Source organism: Neoarius graeffei, chromosome 10 (genome assembly GCF_027579695.1).
Source record: "Neoarius graeffei isolate fNeoGra1 chromosome 10, fNeoGra1.pri, whole genome shotgun sequence".
Classification (NCBI taxonomy): Eukaryota; Metazoa; Chordata; class Actinopteri; order Siluriformes; family Ariidae; genus Neoarius; species Neoarius graeffei.
The window spans coordinates 71,879,786-71,900,512 of NC_083578.1; the positions used below are offsets into that span (position 1 = coordinate 71,879,786).

Below are 20,727 nucleotides of genomic sequence, written 5' to 3' on the forward strand. Positions count from 1 at the left end.
GGCAATGAGCAAACACATTGTACCATTAGAACACTGGAGTGAGAGTTGCTGGAAATGGGCCTCTATACACCTATGGAGATATTGCACCAAAAACCAGACATTTGCAGCTAGAATAGTCATTTACCACATTAGCAATGTATAGAGTGGATTTCTGATTAGTTTAAAGTGATCTTCATTGAAAAGAACAGTGCTTTTCTTTCAAAAATAAGGACATTTCAAAGTGACCCCAAACTTTTGAACGGTAGCGTATGTAGGGATAACATTAGCTCTCTTGCGTCAAGTTAAAAGTGATGGGCAGCTCATGAATTTTTTTTGAGTTGTAACAGAGATTGTCTAACTTATCGTCTGATCTCATTCACATACAGAGCACGACTACTTGTGGAAGCCGAGGGCAAAACAGTAAAAACTTCAGGATCTAAAAACGAAAGCCTTTCAGGAGCTCTGTGACCTCCTTTTCCTCCTCAGCAGCATCTCCTGATCCATGTCCTTTTCTTTTTTGCTGAGATGAGAATTAAACAATTATGTTTTTGTGATGTATGTGTCAGATATAGCATATGTGATTGAGGCTAGTAGCATTTTTAAAGAGATTAAAAAAAAAAGTGTTTATTATTAACAGAGTAATGTGGTTATTTTGACTTATAAATGTTAAAATAATGGCAAATTATTTTTTGACCAGTGTCTCTTCAGTTTTGTTCCAGAAGTGATACTTACCTGAGCGAAATAAAGGCTGAATCCAAGACAAAAGTGACAGCTGCAAATGTTTCAGTGTCCATCTTTCTTTGCGGTGTCTGTCTTTCTGGCAATTCTTGGGTTTCACGTGACATCACAGCTGCTTCATTAGTTATTCAAAACTTTAGCTGGTGGTCTATCAAAGCTCAGTTGACAAAGTGTTTGTATGGAGAAGGTGCATTGCTCGCATGAAAAATGCCTTACGCTTGCGTTGTTTTAGGTTGTTTCAATAGATCAAACCGTGAAACTGATAAAAGTTTCTTCAGGGTTCCTCGTGAGCTAATAAAGGTTGAACGAACACAGGATTTCACAAAAAGACGTCGAGAAAGGTGGCTTTCGAACCTCTCGCTGAAATCGAAGGGAGCCGAGTCAAAGCATGCTCGAGTTTGCAGTGATCACTTGGTGAAAGGTTTGTATCTCCCTCTCAGCTATGGCCTTAGGGTTTTTCAAGTAGTTTTCTTGCTATGTGTCATTATTTTACAGTACTTTTTTTTTTTAAGTCACGAAGCGCTAAAGTCCCCAGCTGTTTCTTTGTTTACTCCTCATTAAGTCCATATGCATGAAGGCTGTGACAAAATTCTGACCCAGCCATACAGTTACAACGCATCGTGATCACTTCTCCGTCTTGTTTAACTAAGATCCAGGTCTTTAAAGGGGTTTCTGATGATCTTTGTGAGACTCAAGCGAACTGTTTATTTACACTTCAACTCGCAGCTTTTCGTTCTAAAGACCTGAACGAAAAGCTTTTTTTTTTTTTAATAAACACCACATATTTACACGGGCAAAAACAATACAGGATTCATTCGGCAGTGACTTGATACCGAGGTCCTTTACCCAGCCACGTACAAAAAAGTTGTAAGCCTCCATACTCTTCCACGCTTTCATCTGTTTTGCGGTGTAGAAGGACGTCTGCAACACCAGGTAGTTCGAGATGTCGGGGAACTCAACTGAAGGGTAGTTTTCGAGATCGTATGACAAATCCTTCTTTCCCAGACTGTAGGGGTCGATTCCATTGCACATAGCAATCTTCTGAATATATCTAAAGCCAGCAGTGGCTTCTAGATTACGAGTGTACTCTGATAAGTTATCGCTAGTTGTTTGCACTACGACAGCCGTTTTGGTTTGCTAGACCACCAGCTGTTTCACTTCCAGTAAAACCACTAAGAAAAGTCACATGACTGAAACCCAAGAACAGATTTGCTCTTATCTGATTGGCTGTTGCCAGTTGTCTCTTATCCTAATTAGTTGCCGGGTGTCTCACCTGGTTGCCTGTCTCCGGCAACACTGCCCAAAACGTTGCCCAGTGTATCATCACCTTAATAGGATTAATTGGACAAACAAAACGTCAAAGAAAGCATTAAACACCGCTCTGGAATGACTTTCTTGTAAGAATGTCCTTATCGGCACTTTCTAAGTTGTATTCTTTTACAAATTGTCATCACTGAACAGTGCCAGTACAATGTCTCATCTCATCTCATTATCTCTAGCCGCTTTATCCTTCTACAGGGTTGCAGGCAAGCTGGAGCCTATCCCAGCTGACTACGGGCAAAAGGCGGGGTACACCCTGGACAAGTCGCCAGGTCATCACAGGGCTGACACATAGACACAGACAACCATTCACACTCACATTCACACCTACGGTCAATTTAGAGTCACCAGTTAACCTAACCTGCATGCCTTTGGACTGTGGGGGAAACCGGAGCACCCGGAGGAAACCCACGCGGACACGGGGAGAACATGCAAACTCCACACAGAAAGGCCCTCGCCGGCCACGGGGCTCGAACCCGGACCTTCTTGCTGTGAGGCGACAGCGCTAACCACTACACCACCGTGCCACCCGCCAGTACAATGTTTCAATTTTAATCCTTTTAGATTCTGAACATATTGCCAATATTTTCTTTCCACACTTTTTTTTTTGCACGGAGATAAACCATTTCAGCCCATGCAAATAAAACAGTCATTGTTCTGTCTGTGGGTAATGGGAAAACATTTTGTGAGGGAGTAAAACTGGATCCTAAATTTCCCCCTCCTTCAGTTACTGTTTAAAAACTCCAGAGAAGAAGGCCAGAAAACAGGAAGCATGCGCTATAAAAAAGTCAAGGCCTACAATGGGCGGTAATCAGCATGGAACATGTAAGGAAATCAAACATGGCTTCCAACTGGGTTAAGTATTTATGTTGTTTTTCAGTTTAGTACTTTTTTTTTGGAAGAAGCACCACCTGAAGATGTCCATGCTGAGCTTGTAATTATGGCAAAACAAGCTTTTTTTTTTTACATTTTAGCTAGAATTAATAGGCAAACCAAACCAGTTATATTTTATCCGTCACACATCATATTTTTTGGATCAATACAAAAGCCTCTAGCAGGTGCTATGATGTACTGTTAAGCATCCTCATATCTCCCTGGAAATATTTCACAGTTGTTCAACAGCAAGGTGTGATGTTTGAAAGTGCATTTTTGTTGTCTTTTTTTTTTTTAAATAAAATGGTTAGCACTGTCGCCTCACAGTAAGAAGGTCCGGGTTCGAGCCCCGTGGCCGGCGAGGGCCTTTCTGTGTGGAGTTTGTATGTTCTCCCCGTGTCCGCGTGGGTTTCCCCCACAGTCCAAAGACATGCAGGTTAGGTTAACTGGTGACTCTAAATTGACCGTAGGTGTGAATGTGAATGGTTGTGTCCATGTGTCAGCCCTGCGATGATCTGGCAACTTGTCCAGGGTGTACCCCGCCTCTTGCCCATAGTCAGTTGGGATAGGCTCCAGTTTGCCCGCGACCCTGTACAGGATAAGCAGCTACAGATAATGGATGGATACAAAATTGTATTGTCATAATATTGTTGCACGCTTCTGTTATAATTATGATACTGGTGGGTGCTGGAACACGCCGTGATAGACACTGATGCTCCCAAAGATGTTCAGTGGGTGACATGTCTGGAGTCTGTGTAGGCCATGGAAGGACTGGGACATCGCAGTCTAGACACTACTGAAAAATGCCATCTTGTACATTTATACTCAAGAAAACTCTGGCAACCATGGAGGTGTGAACTAAACATAGGCACATGGGAGCTGTGAAAATTTAGGATGGGCAGTCAGGCTCTGAATAACTTCCTCCTGTACATTTTAACAGACTGCTTGGATTTAAGTTGCCAAATCTGTAAATGTCCGTATGTCCCACTAGTGTAAATTAGCAGCACTGTGAATATTCCAGCACTGGCACATAAAAAAACGACAGCAAAGCTGGTCAATAAACAGGGAACTCTGAAGGTACAAAGAATTAGATCCAACCAGTAGTCTGGTTAGATGTGTCGTTTTTCGAGACACAATTTAGACAGATACATTCAGAGATACTTAGAGTTGCAGTCAGTGACTTCAATGATTTTACAGTTGAGAGTGTGAATGGTTGTTTGTCTCTATGTGTCAGCCCTGCGATGACCTGGTGACTTATCCAGGGTGTACCCCGCCTCTCGCCCATAGTCAGCTGGGATAGGCTCCACCTTGCCTGTGACCCTGCCCCGGATAAGCGGCTATAGATAACGGATGGATATTTTCTTATGTTTAACCCTTTCACATGAAAGGTTAGGTTTAAAAAAAAAAAAAAAAACACCTCTCCCCAAGGTTAAGATAAAACATTTGAAGAAATGAAGGTTTCAAAATATTCCAGCAATATATTCTAGAAAGTTCAGCTAAATTAAATTCAGAATAATGCTAAGAAGTATTACTAAATAAGGAAATAAATAAATAGTTCTAAAATAAAATGTATAACAATACATGTATGGGGGCAGCACGGTGGTGTAGTGGTTAGCGCTGTCGCCTCACAGCAAGAAGGTCCGGGTTCGAGCCCAGTGGCCGGCGAGGGCCTTTCTGTGCGGAGTTTGCATGTTCTCCCCGTGTCCGCGTGGGTTTCCTCCGGGTGCTCCGGTTTCCCCCACAGTCCAAAGACATGCAGGTTAGGTTAACTGGCGACTCTAAATTGACCGTAGGTGTGTGTGTGTGAGTGTGAATGGTTGTCTGTGTCTATGTGTCAGCCCTGTGATGACCTGGCGACTTGTCCAGGGTGTACCCCGCCTTTCGCCCGTAGTCAGCTGGGATAGGCTCCAGCTTGCCTGCGACCCTGTAGAAGGATAAAGCGGCTACAGATAATGAGATGAGATGAGATACATGTATGGATATTGTATTTAAGTTTGCGATGCACAAGGAAAGTTTTGCTCTTCATCTATTTATGTATTCATTGAACAGTACTGCAATAAAATTCTATTAAATACATTTTCATACATTTACTCGTATTTTATTGTCAAGTTCACCCATGAAAACACAGAAAGCTTAGTAACTGGTCATTGTATACCTTATATCAGGCTCCAGCTTGCCCGCGACCCTGCACAGGATAAGCGGTTACGGATAATGGATGGATATCATCTCGTATGCAGCCGTCTTTGTTCACAGTGTTATTTTTCCTATTAGTTCTTGCAACACGTTTACATCCCATGTGGCCAAGTTCACATAAGTAATGGAAAATAGTAAATGAAGTTGAAGCACCAATCAAAAACAGAGTCCACTTTCTAAATTCTGATGGATGAAAGTCACAGTGACAGTCTGGAGACAATTTGGAATCTAACACCTGCTGTTCTGTGCTGGAGAGAAAACAGTAAATTACCCCAAGGAAATCAGTGAGAGAAGAACATGTGAAACTCTGCAGTGTCAGTAAATTAAGGTCAGGTTCATTTTTATTCCCCAGGATTGTTATCACTGCTATTATCTCAGCACATACTCACCACAGAAGCAGTAGACAATCCCTAGTATAAAACACACGGTGCAGGCTAATGATGGAACCACCTCATACTTCTTCCGGACCTCCAGAACACAGCTGTTTGTCAATGCCAGTGTGGGCACCACCCCCTCCGTCACCAACATAGAGGGATCTGCCATTCTGGCTCAAGAGTTCACAGTCTGATCCAAAATGGAGATTTAGCCTCTCATGGGAAATGTGTACATGTCTTCCTTGTACATCTCTACAGGGAATGCACTTTTGTATTGTTCATTACATGTAGGCCTACAATCCTTCGTCCAAACGCACATCTGGAGACCCAAAGCACCTAAAATAAAAAGGAGAAAGTCATCATTCAGATACGATAAACTGTTATTGTCAGGATCATCATCCTTTATTTAACCAGGTTTAAAAAAAAAAAAAAACTCTGAGATTAAAATCTCTTTTTCAAGAGTGACCTGACAAAGCAGCAACCATTGTTATAACAGGAAAATACAAACACATACAGCCATTACAAACAGACTAATATCCAGTTTCTATGTAATAGAAGGTCACGGATCGAACATGTGCAATTTCAGAATCAATGCCAGAACAAATTTAAGAACCAATCGCATTGATCAATAGTACTATTTTCTCAATTGTATAAAATTGACTGAAATTTCCCCATAGTGATCATTCCCATCTCATCTCATTATCTCTAGCTGCTTTATCCTGTTCTACAGGGTCGCAGGCAAGCTGGAGCCTATCCCAGCTGACTATGGGCGAAAGGTGGGGTACACCCTGGACATGTCGCCAGGTCACCACAGGGCTGACACATAGACACAGACAACCATTCACACTCACATTCACACCTACGGTCAATTTAGAGTCACCAGTTAACCTAACCTGCATGTCTTTGGACTGTGGGGGAAACCGGAGCACCCGGAGGAAACCCACGCGGACACGGGGAGAACATGCAAACTCCGCACAGAAAGGCCCTCGCCGGCCACGGGGCTCGAACTCGGACCTTCTTGCTGTGAGGGGACAGCGCTAACCACTACACCACCGTGCCACCCTCCCATAGTGACCAGCTCTGTCAATTTCAGTTCCTTCTGTAAATTATTCCAGGAGAGAGGCGCAATATATTTAAAACCTTTTTTTGCCCAGTTCAGTTCTGACTCTAGGAACAAACAGTTGTAAAATATCATGAGAGTGCAGGTCATATTGATTTTGGTTTTTACACATGTACATACACAGATAAGAAGAAACCATTCCAAGGAGTAATTTATATATAAAAGCCAGCCAGTGAGAGAGTCTGAGGACATACAAAGATGGTCACTTAGCTGCAGCATACAGAGAGCAGTGGTATACGCAGTTTCTGCATCCTGTAACAAAGCGTAACGCACAATGGTATCCATCCATCCATCCATCCATCCATCCATCCATCCATTATCTGTAGCTGCTTATCCTGTCCTACAGGGTTGCAGGCAAGCTGGAGCCTATCCCAGCTAACTATGGGTGAGAGGCGGGGTACACCCTGGACAAGTCGCCAGGTCATCACAGCGCACAAATGGTATACAGTATCCAATTTCTTTAAATGCAGGCCAGATACATTCATAAAGAGCAGATCACCATAATCCAATAATGGTTTTAAAAAAATAAATAAAAAGCCGAAATCAAGTCTTTCCTTGCCCGGAGGGAGAAACAGGTCTTATTCCTAAAAAAGAAACTTAAATTAAGTTTCAGCTTGGAGACAAGGTTTTCAATATATGGTTTAAATGACAACAGAATTTGGTCAATAGTAATAATAACAACAACAACAACAACAACATCAACGAGACTGTCAATGATGGCGTAGCTCACTTCGGCCCTGTCTAGTCCAGAATGAACGATCTAAAATGGGCCACCTTGTGCAATAAATGTTGCAAGCTATATACACTATACAAGCTATATAAAGAAGCTATATACACCCTAGGAATACCAACCTATTTACCAGAAAGAATCCAAAATGGTGAGGAATTGACCAAGAAGAAGCAATTTTTGTTGAATTGCTCGTTAAGGCTTAATTAGTCCATAACTTCATTAATAATTGCAATTAAGCAAATCTGGGTAGAAGTTATATGCACCCTAGGTACCCCTACCTTCATGCCAGAAAGAATCAAAATTGGTGAAGAATTGACGGAGAAGAAGCGATTTGTGTGGAAACTGCTCATTAGGAATTGATTAATTACTCCATATCTTCATTATTAATTGCAATTATGCAAATTTGGGTAGAAGCTATATGCATTCCAGGCAGACCTACCTTCCTCCCAAAAAGAATAAAAATCGGTGAAGAATTGAGAGAGAAGAAGCGATTTTTGTGAAATGTGGACAAACCTGGACGGACAATGGACAACACATGATGGCATAAGCTCATCGCCTATTGGCTGGATGAGCTAATAATAATAAATTACATTACATTAATGGCATTTAGGGGCGGCACGGTGGCGTAGTGGTTAGCGCTGTCGCCTCACAGCAAGAAGGTCCGGGTTCGAGCCCCGTGGCCGGCAAGGGCCTTTCTGTGCGGTGTTTGCATGTTCTCCCCATGTCCGCGTGGGTTTCCTCCGGGTGCTCCGGTTTCCCCCACAGTCCAAAGACATGCAGGTTAGGTTAACTGGTGACTCTAAATTGACCGTAGGTGTGAATGTGAGTGTGAATGGTTGTCTGTGTCTATGTGTCAGCCCTGTGATGACCTGGCGACTTGTCCAGGGTGTACCCCGCCTTTCGCCCGTAGTCAGCTGGGATAGGCTCCAGCTTGCCTGCGACCCTGTAGAAGGATAAAGCGGCTAGAGATAATGAGATGAGATGAGATAATGGCATTTAGGAGACGCTCTAATCCAGAGCGATGTACAACACACCCAGACGGGCAGATGGGGGTTCAGTGCCTTGCTCAAGGACACTTCAGCCATTCCTGCTGGTCGAGCAAATCGAACCAGCAACCTTTTGATCCCAAAGCTGCTTCTTGAACCATTAGGCCATGGCTTCCCCTGTATTGGACACAGTGCAGTCAATAGAAGCAAAAGAGGTGGTGAAAGAAACATGCTGATTGGCATATGATAAGGAGTACACAGTAAACCAGTCCAGTGCAATTATCCAATCCGGGTTTTCGTCTACCCGAGTCGATGATGTTGACGTCACATGTAAACAGCAACTCAAGCCCAGTGAATCAATGCTGTGAATAGATTCATTATAAATAAGACCAGCCAGGGTCTAAAACTAGACTTTCAATCACCAGGAACAAAGCTAAAAATGAAACACTTTCTTCTATCATGAGAAATTCAAACCCATCAAGATCGTATGGAATGTTGGCATTTCAGCTCGGAGAGGCAAACAGGCTCCATGGTCCAGCCGAATGGGGCAATCCAGCTCCTTCAGAAATGATGAAGTGTAAGCCATACTACATAATCGAGGTGCACAGCATGGTGGATGGGTTTCTATATCCAGAAATGTATAATAAGAGTGATTTCAGTAGACACAAATGCCTAAGTCAGTCATTTCACATATGCAAATCCGCCTGAATCAGACTACCATCAGATTTACATATCAAGACAGGGATTTAAACTGAAACCAGTGTTAAGTGATGGTATTATCCCAACAGGTTGCAAAGGCTGACTGACGTTTAGAGCAGCAATGAATGTTACTCAGACAACACTAAAACTCCCACTAAAAGCACTGTTAGGATGCTAAGTGTTTTATTTCAATACGAGTCATGAACCAAAAACCCAGAGAAGAGTGACTACACGAATAAACATTTCCTGTTTCAACATGGCTTTTCTAACAACATAAAGCTTTTTATGAATGGATTTCCTGTGCATTTCCATGTTCATACCCTTATATATCAGCAGGGTGAAAAGCCTGGAAAGACAGGCATTCCAACCATTCATGAGACATCATTTTAATTATTTTAATGCTTTCTTGTGTTCCAGTTAACTCGGAACAAAACATCTCCTACAGTATTAAGAGCTCTGGAAACACCTGTAACCTTTCTGCCCTCTCTCATGTTTCCCGTCTGGCAAGGCTGAGGGAAGCTGGATTCCTGCCCCTCCTTCTACCACCATCTTTTTCTGTCTATACTGCCGTCCACTGGCTTTCTTCACCAAAAAACACAGGATGCAGGTTGAGGAAGTGAGCGCTGCTTGAATGTCTCATTGTTCTACGCATATGGCTATCTGCTTTACTTCTACAAGCTTCGGTGAAGCCGAGAAACAGCTCCAGTCATTTATAGTGTGTACTTTCTTAAAGCATTTTTCTCGAATTTTGTTATTTGTAAATGTGATTACACTTGACTTAACATTATATTACAAATCCAAAAGGTTTTTAAGGAGTGCAGTTTTCTAAGAAGCACTGTTTTGAAAAAAGTGATCAAAACCTGATTTGGGCAAATCAAGAACCACCTGCCTCATTTGCAATGAAAGCTTGGTTCACTAATGCTAATGGATGACAAAAGGATTTTACGTGTGTGTAACGTCATATTTATACCCCAAGGAAACATTCATCCATCCATTATCTGTAGCTGCTTATCCTGTGCAGGGTCGCAGGCAAGCTGGAGCCTATCCCAGCTGACTACGGGCAAAAGGCGGGGTACACCCTGGACAGGTTGCCAGGTCATCGCAGGGCTGACACAGAGACAAACAACCATTCACACTCACATCCACACCTACGGTCAATTTAGAGCCACCAATTAACCTAATCTGTATGTCTTTGGACTGTGGGGGAAACCGGAGCACCTGGAGGAAACGCACGCGGACACGGGGAGAACATGCAAACTCCACACAGAAAAGCCCCTGTCAGCCACTGGGCTTGAACCCAGAACCTTCTTGCTGTGAGGTGATGGTGCTAACCACTACACCACCGTGCCGCCCCCCATGGAAACAGCACATGGTAAAAGGAGACTGAGAGCAAATGAACATATATAAATAAATCTCTTTTTTATGAATGACAATTTGTCATTCTTTGTTCTTTTTTTGTGAATATTTTGGTCCATAGAGTATATTTATTTTAAAAAAGTGGTTTTAAATGATAACGATTTGTCTGTTTGTGTAAAGGATAAAAATATTTAAATATTGGCTGGCATTGAGTGGTATATCAGATATATTCCATTCAGCTAACATGATATTGAACGAGTTGAAGACGAGTTCAATATCATGCTAGCTGAATGGAATATATCTGATATACCAGGAAAAAAAGCCAGCCAATATTACAACCCCGATTCCAAAAAAGTTGGGACAAAGTACAAATTGTAAATAAAAACAGAATGCAGTAATTTACAAATCTCAAAAACTGATATTGTATTCACAATAGAACATAGACAACATATCAAATGTCGAAAGTGAGACATTTTGAAATTTCATGACAAATATTGGCTCATTTGAAATTTCATGACAGCAACACATCTCAAAAAAGTTGGGACAGGGGCAATAAGAGGCTGGAAAAGTTAAAGGTACAAAAAAGGAACAGCTGGAAGACCAAATTGCAACTCATTAGGTCAATTGGCAATAGGTCATTAACATGACTGGGTATAAAAAGAGCATCTTGGAGTGGCAGCGGCTCTTAGAAGTAAAGATGTGAAGAGAATCACCAATCCCCCTAATTCTGCGCCGACAAATAGTGGAGCAATATCAGAAAGGAGTTTGACAGTGTAAAATTGCAAAGAGTTCGAACATATCATCATCATCTACAGTGCATAATATCATCAAAAGATTCAGAGAATCTGGAAGAATCTATGCGTAAGGGTCAAGGCCGGAAAACCATACTGGGTGCCCGTGATCTTCGGGCCCTTAGACGACACTGCATCACATACAGGCATGCTTCTGTATTGGAAATCACAAAATAGGCTCAGGAATATTTCCAGAGAACATTATCTGTGAACACAATTCACCGTGCCATCCGCCGTTGCCAGCTAAAACTCTATAGTTCAAAGAAGAAGCCGTATCTAAACATGATCCAGAAGCGCAGACATCTTCTCTGGGCCAAGGCTCATTTAAAATGGACTGTGGCAAAGTGGAAAACTGTTCTGTGGTCAGACGAATCAAAATTTGAAGTTCTTTATGGAAATCGGGGACGCAGTGTCATTCGGTCTAAAGAGGAGAAGGACGACCCAAGTTGTTATCAGCGCTCAGTTCAGAAGCCTGCATCTCTGATGGTATGGGGTTGCATTAGTGCATGTGGCATGGGCAGCTTACACATCTGGAAAGACACCATCAATGCTGAAAGGTATATCCAGGTTCTAGAGCAACATATGCTCCCATCCAGACGACGTCTCTTTCAGGGAAGACCTTGCCTTTTCCAACATGACAATGTCAAACCACATACTGCATCAATTACAGCATCATGGCTGCGTAGAAGAAGGGTCCGGGTACTGAACTGGCCAGCCTGCAGTCCAGATCTTTCACCCATAGAAAACATTTGCCGCATCATAAAACGGAAGATACGACAAAAAAGACCTAAGACATTTGAGGAACTAGAATCCTACATTAGACAAGAATGGGTTAACATTCCTATCCCTAAACTTGAGCAACTTGTCTCCTCAGTCCCCAGACGTTTACAGACTGTTGTAAAGAGAAAAGGGGATGCCTCACAGTGGTAAACATGGCCTTGTCCCAACTTTTTTGAGATGTGTTGTTGTCATGAAATTTAAAATCACCTAATTTTTCTCTTTAAATGATACATTTTCTCAGTTTAAAATTTGATATGTCATCTATGTTCTATTCTGAATAAAATATGGAATTTTGAAACTTCCACATCATTGCATTCAGTTTTTATTTACAATTTGCACTTTGTCCCAACTTTTTTGGAATCGGGGTTGTATTAATATTATACATACACATTCCTTTCGGGTGTTCAACGCGTCTTTCTCTTTCAAAATTCTCTCAAAATCTTCTGTATTTAACAAAGCAACCTGGCAGCCATGCTTGCTCACAAATTGTCACAGTTGCTCGTGAGCGTGGATGTTTTACGTCTCTGACATCAAACGTCATGTTGTTTTGACAACCACGCAATATCGTAAACCATATTCAACACTCATTCTCCACTGGGTAAAGACGTAATACACACAGGATAAGCTATATGCTAACAATATTGCATGCTATCAAGCCAAATGAATGAAACCCACTAGAAGGGAATAGAATACATGTTTTTATCCCATCAAAAAAAAAAAAGTGTACTGTATGGATAATAATTTATCATATTAAATGGAAGTTTTGAATTCCTGTACAGTTCTGTACAAAAGTCTTAGGCACATGTAAAGAAATGCTGTCGACCAAAAATGGCTTAAAAAATAATGAAATGTTCCAACATAAACATGGCTATAAACAGCAGTAAGCCGTAATAAATGAAACAAAGTCAATATTTGGTGTGAGGCGACCCTTTGCTTTAAAAGAAAATAGTAGTCTCAGGTACAGTGAGTGCAGTTTTATAAGGAAATGAGCTGTAGGTTTTACTGAGCATCTTACAGAACCAGCTGCAGTTCATCTGGACACTTTGACTGTCACACTCGCTTCTTCATTTTGCACCAAAACCCAGTAGCCTTCATTATGTTTTCTTTTTTAATCTAAAAAGCCGTCTCTTATGTAATATACTGCTCAGATACAAACTTTTTTTTTGTAACATTTAATTTTGTGCTGGAAAACAAACGTTTGGACTAAAACGTTTTTGTACTGACTTGATAATGTAGACGTCATAAAATAGAAATAGATAAAGTTTGTATGAAAAATAGGGTGACTAAGAGTTTTGCACAGTACTGTGTGGGAAGTTTATTCTATACTATCATTATGCTCACTGTTCATGAAGAGTGCCAATAATTCTTAAGGCCACTATAATGTGTGTCCAATGGAATCTAACAATATTAGTTTTACTTCTTTATAAGAAATGAAAAGGAAGAACAACTAAAAAAAGGTATCCACACAAATTGGTATTGGTTTGATGGGATTTTTTATTTTTTTTTAAATATAGTAAATAAATAAGGGCAGCACGGTGGTGTAGTGGTTAGCGCTGTCGCCTCACAGCAAGAAGGTTCTGGGTTCGAGCCCCGTGGCCGGCGAGGGCCTTTCTGTACGGAGTTTGCATGTTCTCCCCGTGTCTGCATGGGTTTCCTCCGGGTGCTCCGGTTTCCCCCACAGTCCAAAGACATGCAGGTTAGGCTAACTGGTGACTCTAAATTGACCGTAGGTGTGAATGTGAGTGTGAATGGTTGTCTGTGTCTATGTGTCAGCCCTGTGATGACCTGGCGACTTGTCCAGGGTGTACCCTGCCTTTCACCCGTAGTCAGCTGGGATAGGCTCCAGCTTGCCTGCGACCCTGCAGAACAGGATAAAGTGGCTAGAGATAATGAGATGAGATGAGATGAGAAATATGACTAATTGGCAACTGGGCAAAAGAAGGAGTATTTTATATATGATCATGAAAACATTAAAAATGATCTAGTTATTCCTGGAAACGTAGCTGAGAAAGAGTCCAAGTAATCTTTAATTATATGGAGGTAAATTATAAAGTCCATAAATGTATCATTAATTATTATAACAAAATACATGACCTAAGTACTAAGCGCATTATAATTATTGAGCACTCGGGGACAGCACTCACCATTCTGTACTCAGGACCTGATCTACTGCATATCCAAGAAATGTTGAATCACACACCCGACCTCTCCTTAATGCTTTTAGAAATACATTATTGGTGGGAATTCTATTTTGGTAGCGAGGTGAAAATAGCTTGTTAAAAATAACATCCTGAGTAATTAACATGCCCATGACCCCCGTCTACTATGTCTGAATGCTATATTTAGTCATTTATATTCATAAAGATCTATTTGTGGTGGCAACTAGAGACATTTATTGTATACTACTGTTATTTTGAATCCAGTCCACATTTTTTACATATATTTAACAGATGCTCATTCAAAATCATAAAAAAAGTCCAGATGTATACCCCTAGTCATTCATAGGTTTTCTGTATTTTGACTATTTTTACATTATAGAACAATACTGAAGACATCAAAACTATGAAATAACATATGGAATGATGTAAACAAAAAAGTACTAAAAAACAAATGTGTTTCATATTTTAGATTCTTCAAAGTATCCAGCATTTACTTTGACGCTTTACACACTATTGGCATTATCTTAACCAGCTTCATGAGGGAGTCACCTGGAATGCTTTTCAATTAACAGGTGCCTCATCAAAAGTTAATTAGTGCAATTTCTTGCCATTTTAAGGCTTTTGAGATCAAACCGTGAATAGTAAATTATAAAAACAGAGTAAATAGTCCTATTCCACAACTGTAGTAATCCATACGTCAAGAACCGCTCAACTAAGTAAAGAGAAACGACACCATTACTTTAAGACAAAGTGATTTTTAATTAATACAATTAAAGAAAAAACATTGAATTAGAAGGTGTGTCCAAACTTTTGATTGGTACTGTATATTAAGATATTAATAGGAAAAGAATTAAGATCTCTTGCACTTTGTTTTGAATTTTTGCCAAATAACTCTGCTATTTCTTCAGGTATTTTTCCCCACTCTCTTGTTCTGTCTTTGCGTCTCTTTTGTGTTGCCTTCTATTTTTAATTTTATCCTTTTGGTAATGGTACATTTTAATATCCTCCTCTAACTCTTAAAAAAAAACCCACAGGATTTTCTTTTTTTTGCCTTTTGGTAGCTGCTTTATTGATCTTCAGACCCTTTGACATCTATGACAGTAAACTACTTGAGAATAGGTATTTGACCTTTTCATAACTTAAATAAGACTGAATGAATGGTATTAGATACCTTAATGAATCCTATTTAGATATAACAATTATAGAAAAGTCAAAGGGGTGCAAACTTTTGAGCTTGCTAATACAGATCAAGCTGGCTCAGACTAAACTGCTATAATATCCTATACACTTTAAAATAGAGGGACTTTTTTTTTTTTTACTCATAAACCAAGGCAATGCAAACATTTGCACTCAACTGGAGACGGTTTTATGATCTGTATCTTTTTCAAACTTCACACTACATCCTTTTGGTAGTCGTCAATCATTCCAGAAAGAAAAACACATTTAAATTCAAACCATACTCCATTTAACATGTAGAAAGGGTAATAACATTTTATTGGCAATTTCTCTAAATACATTAATCATTATATAATCCCACAGTGAATATAGTAAATGCTTTTCCCACAGTTGTCAAGGCATTCCCTGCCATGGATACATCTTTTAGAAATGCTCTGTTTGGGAATGCACAAAAGCAGAAGAGGCCAGCAAAGTGTGTGCGTGTGCATGCTGATGTCTCGCTCCTACCCCTGAGCCTCCAAAAAAAAAAACCCAAAAACAAACCCAAACCACCACCCAGACACAACTTCACCAGCAGGAAACCACAGTTCAACAGTCTTTCTCCTCTACTAACAACTTTCACTGCCAACAATGAAACAAAACTTTCAATGCCAACATCATGAATTTACTTATATGGACCTGGACTTTCAGAATCATAAGCTACTTGTCTAAGAACTGTTTTTTTTTTTTTAAACTTTAATAAGGACCACGTTACCGGAGAGGAAATTTTTGACAGATCTTATTAAATATACCCTTGTTACCCGAGCAGTACCCATAAGTGGTCAACTTTGTTGGCAATAATTCTTCAAGTATGAAATGAGGTTCCAGCTAAACTATTCAGGAGCTGTAAGATAACTTAACTTAATATTAGGATTGGGAACCTCTTCACACGAGACCAAACAAGGCTGAAACATAAAAATGGTCAAAAGTGAGGTTACTTAATAGTATGTCAGGCTGGCATGTGCATGTATTCAAACGAATGGCTAATTTGCAGGTGGGATGGTATTAGTTCTTCATGCAGAGCTAATCCTCACTTCACAAGTACTTATTGTACTTCAGTAATACTTGATCCATTCCATATAATCCACTTTGGTACTCCGACTGTGAAACAGCCCTTCTAGCAGTATTTGTTATCTATTGCCTCTGATCCATCGCAATAGAGCAGGGTTGATTTTTTTAATCTCCTTTAAAAAAAAGACTACAAGATCATCTGAACCAGATATCTAAATTCTAAAATTATGATATATTAATAAATAAGTACTGGCGCATAAGGCTATACACTTAACTTCTTAAAGGAGAACTGAAGGCAATTTTTTTTTAATTATCAAAATTCTATTTCTCTCATTTTATTAAATATAGGAATGCATTTTTGACTGCCATTTTGTCACTGCTATAGCAAGTTATGAGTGTTTGAAATATGCTCTGTAATATATCAGTCCATATGTCAAGCAATGACCGTAAACAAGATTCGTTGAGACCTGTGCAAGACATCGTAGGACGGAAGTAAAACGTACAGCGGAAATCAAAGCGACCAACATCTGCCAACATTGTCAAAAGACGTGCGCGCCCTCTGATCAATCAGGAAAGTTTGAAAAAAAAGTTGGCAGTAATCGTCATTTAAACTCGTTTTTGTGCAATATTTCGTTTGGAAAGCAGTTTTCAAAATGGCGGCACTGACACCTGGCTGACACTTCACGTTTCAAAGTCTCGCACAAGTCTCGTGAAGATCGCACGGATAAGTGACGCCTGCTGTGGACCAAACGAACTAAATTCAACATGGCTAAAAACCGAATAGGCCGAGAAGTATCATATTTAATTGCGATTAGTTGCCAATACGAATCACGATATAATGTTACTAAAACCGAAAACGTAATTGAATAACACATTAATTAAGAAATAAAGCAAGTTTAAAAAGGACTTCAGTTCTCCTTTAAAATGAGCTACAATGGTTACCAACAAAAAAACATGAGGTTTGTCTGTGAAAAATTGTCCTCTCCGGAAAACGAATGATGCTCTCACCATTAGCCAGGTAACAACATAGTGCTGTTTGTATTCTAGCTATAAATTCTTGCCACCAACAGCACTTAACAGAAAATACACATCCATATATTGATTGATTGATTGCCAAAAAAAAATTGAACTTGATTTTTTGATGTTAGTGACACAAACTTGTATACCCTGACTGTGAAACACCCTAGGTTTGTGCATTTGAACTTCTTTTTCAATTTCATGAGTTTTTAGCAGGGCGGCATGGTGGTGTAGTGGTTAGCGCTGTCGCCTCACAGCAAGAAGGTCCGGGTTCGAGCCCTGTGGCCAGCGAGGGCCTTTTTGTGTGGAGTTTGCATGTTCTGTCCGCGTGGGTTTCCTCCGGGTGCTCTGGTTTCCCCCACAGTCCAAAGACATGCAGGTTAGGTTAACTGGTGACTCTAAATTGACCGTAGGTGTGAATGGTTGTCTATGTGTCAGCCCTGTGATGACTTGTCCAGGGTGTACCCCGCCTTTCGCCCGTAGTCAGCTGGGATAGGCTCCAGCTTGCCTGCGACCCTGTAGAACAGGATAAAGCGGCTAGAGATAATGAGAATGAGATGAGTTTTTAGCAGGGTTCAAATACAGAGATGAAGATGCTCATTTTAATTAACCCTTTCTGCACTGATCTGCAGTATTTGAACATCATGGCAGAGACAAACAAGTGTTGGAGTTGAAATATCCTCAGATATCGCAGAATGTATGATGCCGTCAATCTTTACAATAGCCCCAGAACCACTAGACATAACACAGTCTCAAAGCATCACTGATCCACCTCCATATTTTACAATACCTTTCCCTTATAAGGATTTTTTCCTTGTACATACATGCTGATGATGTTCAGGACCAAACAGTTTTTATTTTGGTCTCATTTAACACCATGCCAACTAGTTCTAATGACACTTGCTGGAGTTAAGGCAGTGCATTTTATGAGATGCTCTTAGTAAGGGCTTCTTTCTTTCACACTTTCAAACAACTTGCAATTGTGAAAGTTTCACTTAACAATTAAGTTTGAAACTTGACAACCACACGAATCGACTACACTACAGTTCCACACTAATAGGCTTTCCAAGCATCTCTGTGTGGGCTCAGCAAATAGACTTAGCCAGGGTGTTAGTAACAACTAAAGTAGGCTACACTGACCCTGTTGCTTGCACGCACACACACACACACACCTACTGTAAGACTACCGCAAAAAACAAACATTTCCACAGCACAAAAGCCACTTTGTTTGGTGCAAGTGCCACTTTTCATGGATGCATGGAGATGGAGAAAATACTCGGATCTTCCATTGTCCATTTAACTAACAATCAGCGTGTTAATGAGTAAAACAGGCAACCTCCACCATTTCCGTCTTGTAATATCTGTTCCAGTTATTTTAGTGGACTGCCAAGGAACACTGGTTTAAAAGTTTACCAGAAAACCTTCGACCCATCAGACCAGCTATAGACTAAGTTCTTGTAACTGTAATAACTCAACAAAAACTAGAACGACACTTGGTAGAGTGTACACCTCCGCCAAGCCACATGTATTCGGATTTGCATCAAAATCTAATCAATTGTTCTTTGACTCATAGTCCACCTTTTCTCAAAATTTCATCACTATCCATTCACTACTTTGAGTGTCTGTTCCCAACGTAAAACAAACGGGGTGAAAAAATATAACCTCCTTCAACAAAGTTGGCGGCGGTAATTATAACCTACACTTAAATTGTAAGGTTTCATATAAACCTCAGTAGTTTAGACGATCCTGTTGGAATCAAGCTGCAGTTTTAATCAAACTAGGCACTGTTCAAGTGATTAAGATTAAATACTAAACGATACTTAAAAAAAGGTTTAATATCATGCTTGAGGTTTATTTTTATGAACTGTTAAGTAAAATATTGGCACTGCTAGGGGTGGAAGATCTGATAAAAGCATCACAATATGTATCAAGATATACAAGTTTGCTCACAAACTGACAGCAATACAGGAAAAATGTCGATTATTTACAATCGTCATAATGTCTACAAAAATATTTATTTACATCTTTAGATTTAAAAAAATATTTTATTTATTAAAACGAACATTTAACACTCAAAAAGGAGAAAGTTGTTAACATTTTAAATAAAATGCTTTTATTATGTTACAGTCTCTTGTGTTATAAAATAATACATTTTATAGATTAAGTACATGCCATCATCAAATCAGCTGCTTCCAAGCTGCTTTAGATTGTAAATAAAAAGCTTACTTTTTTAGATAGAATGATATTTCAGAAAAGCATATATTTTAATAAGAGTAATTTTTCACAATACTGATATTATATTGTCATATGGTCCAGCCTAGGTGCTGTTAAAGTGATGAAAACGCACCTGGTGTTGTTTAAAAAAAAAAAAAAATTCAAATTTTTTTTTTTTAGAATTAAAAAACAAACAACAAAAATCAAAACTTGTTTATATTAGGGTTTATTGAGGGGTCATAATTTAAAAACAACAATATGTTATTGAAATCTAGTTGCAAATGTAATAAAGTGATTTATTAACAAACAATCACCACCACTAATAACAACAACAATATTATTATTATTATTATTATTATTATTATTATAGGGTCCTTGTCTGGTTTTCCCCAAATGCTCTAGTACCTGTTTCCTCCAAACCTTCTGTTTGATTGTGACTTTTGAGATTTTAGTCCTACAACAACTATTTTGCACTTGTTTCTTGTCATTTTATGGAACCTTGGGTCCCTTAAGGGCCCCACTTATCAGTAATTTTAATTAACACTATAATTCAATGTCTTTAAAAGAAATTGAGCACTTACCCTCAAATACAGTCCACATACAAGTCGAGCTATGGCACGAGTTATAAACTTTTTTTTCTCTCTTTTTTCCCCCCAAGCAAGTGTAGAGGATTAGAACCAGCTCTTGGTTGGATGAACAAACGGCTATAACGGTCAAAAGAGGCCAGACAACAGCTTTCACATTCAAATCCGAGTCTCCAGAAACCCTCAGCATCTGACAACATTCTGACATCACCAAGTGGCCATCTGTTACACACACATACACACACACAAAGTGATTTCCAAGCTGAGATCCAGTCTACTGCTCACGCCATTCTTCATATTTGCCCCTCTTTGAATTATTTGGCAACCCCATACCTAACTCCAACAGTGTTGCCAGATTATGATTTTCAGCTCTGTAAGACACGTTTTTAATTCAATTGAGTTACAAAAGGTTCATTTCCCTGATAATTTGTGATGTTTTTAATAGTTTTAACCCTCTAGAAGAGCTTCCCTTTTTCAGAGTTGATCATTTTTATTCTCCCCAACCATGATTGAAGAAAAAGTTAATTAATCCAAACCTGGCAACCCACGGGGGCAGTTATTTGTAGGACAGACTAATTTGCATATGAA

The 20,727-nt window shown here is 39.8% G+C and overlaps 1 protein-coding gene across 1 annotated transcript in view; it reads right to left on the reverse strand.

Annotated features, from left to right (window-relative positions):
* Positions 1-20,358, reverse strand: part of LOC132893267 (transmembrane protein 198-like) — a 38,145-nt gene extending 17,787 nt beyond the window's left edge. The window contains exons 1-2 of the mRNA XM_060932204.1: positions 20,137-20,358; positions 5,493-5,813 (exon numbers count right to left, since the gene is read on the reverse strand). Coding sequence (XP_060788187.1) covers positions 5,493-5,646 — 154 coding nt within the window. The 5' untranslated portion in view covers positions 5,647-5,813; positions 20,137-20,358. The remainder of the gene's footprint in view (positions 1-5,492; positions 5,814-20,136) is intronic.
* Positions 20,359-20,727: the final 369 nt, after the last annotated feature.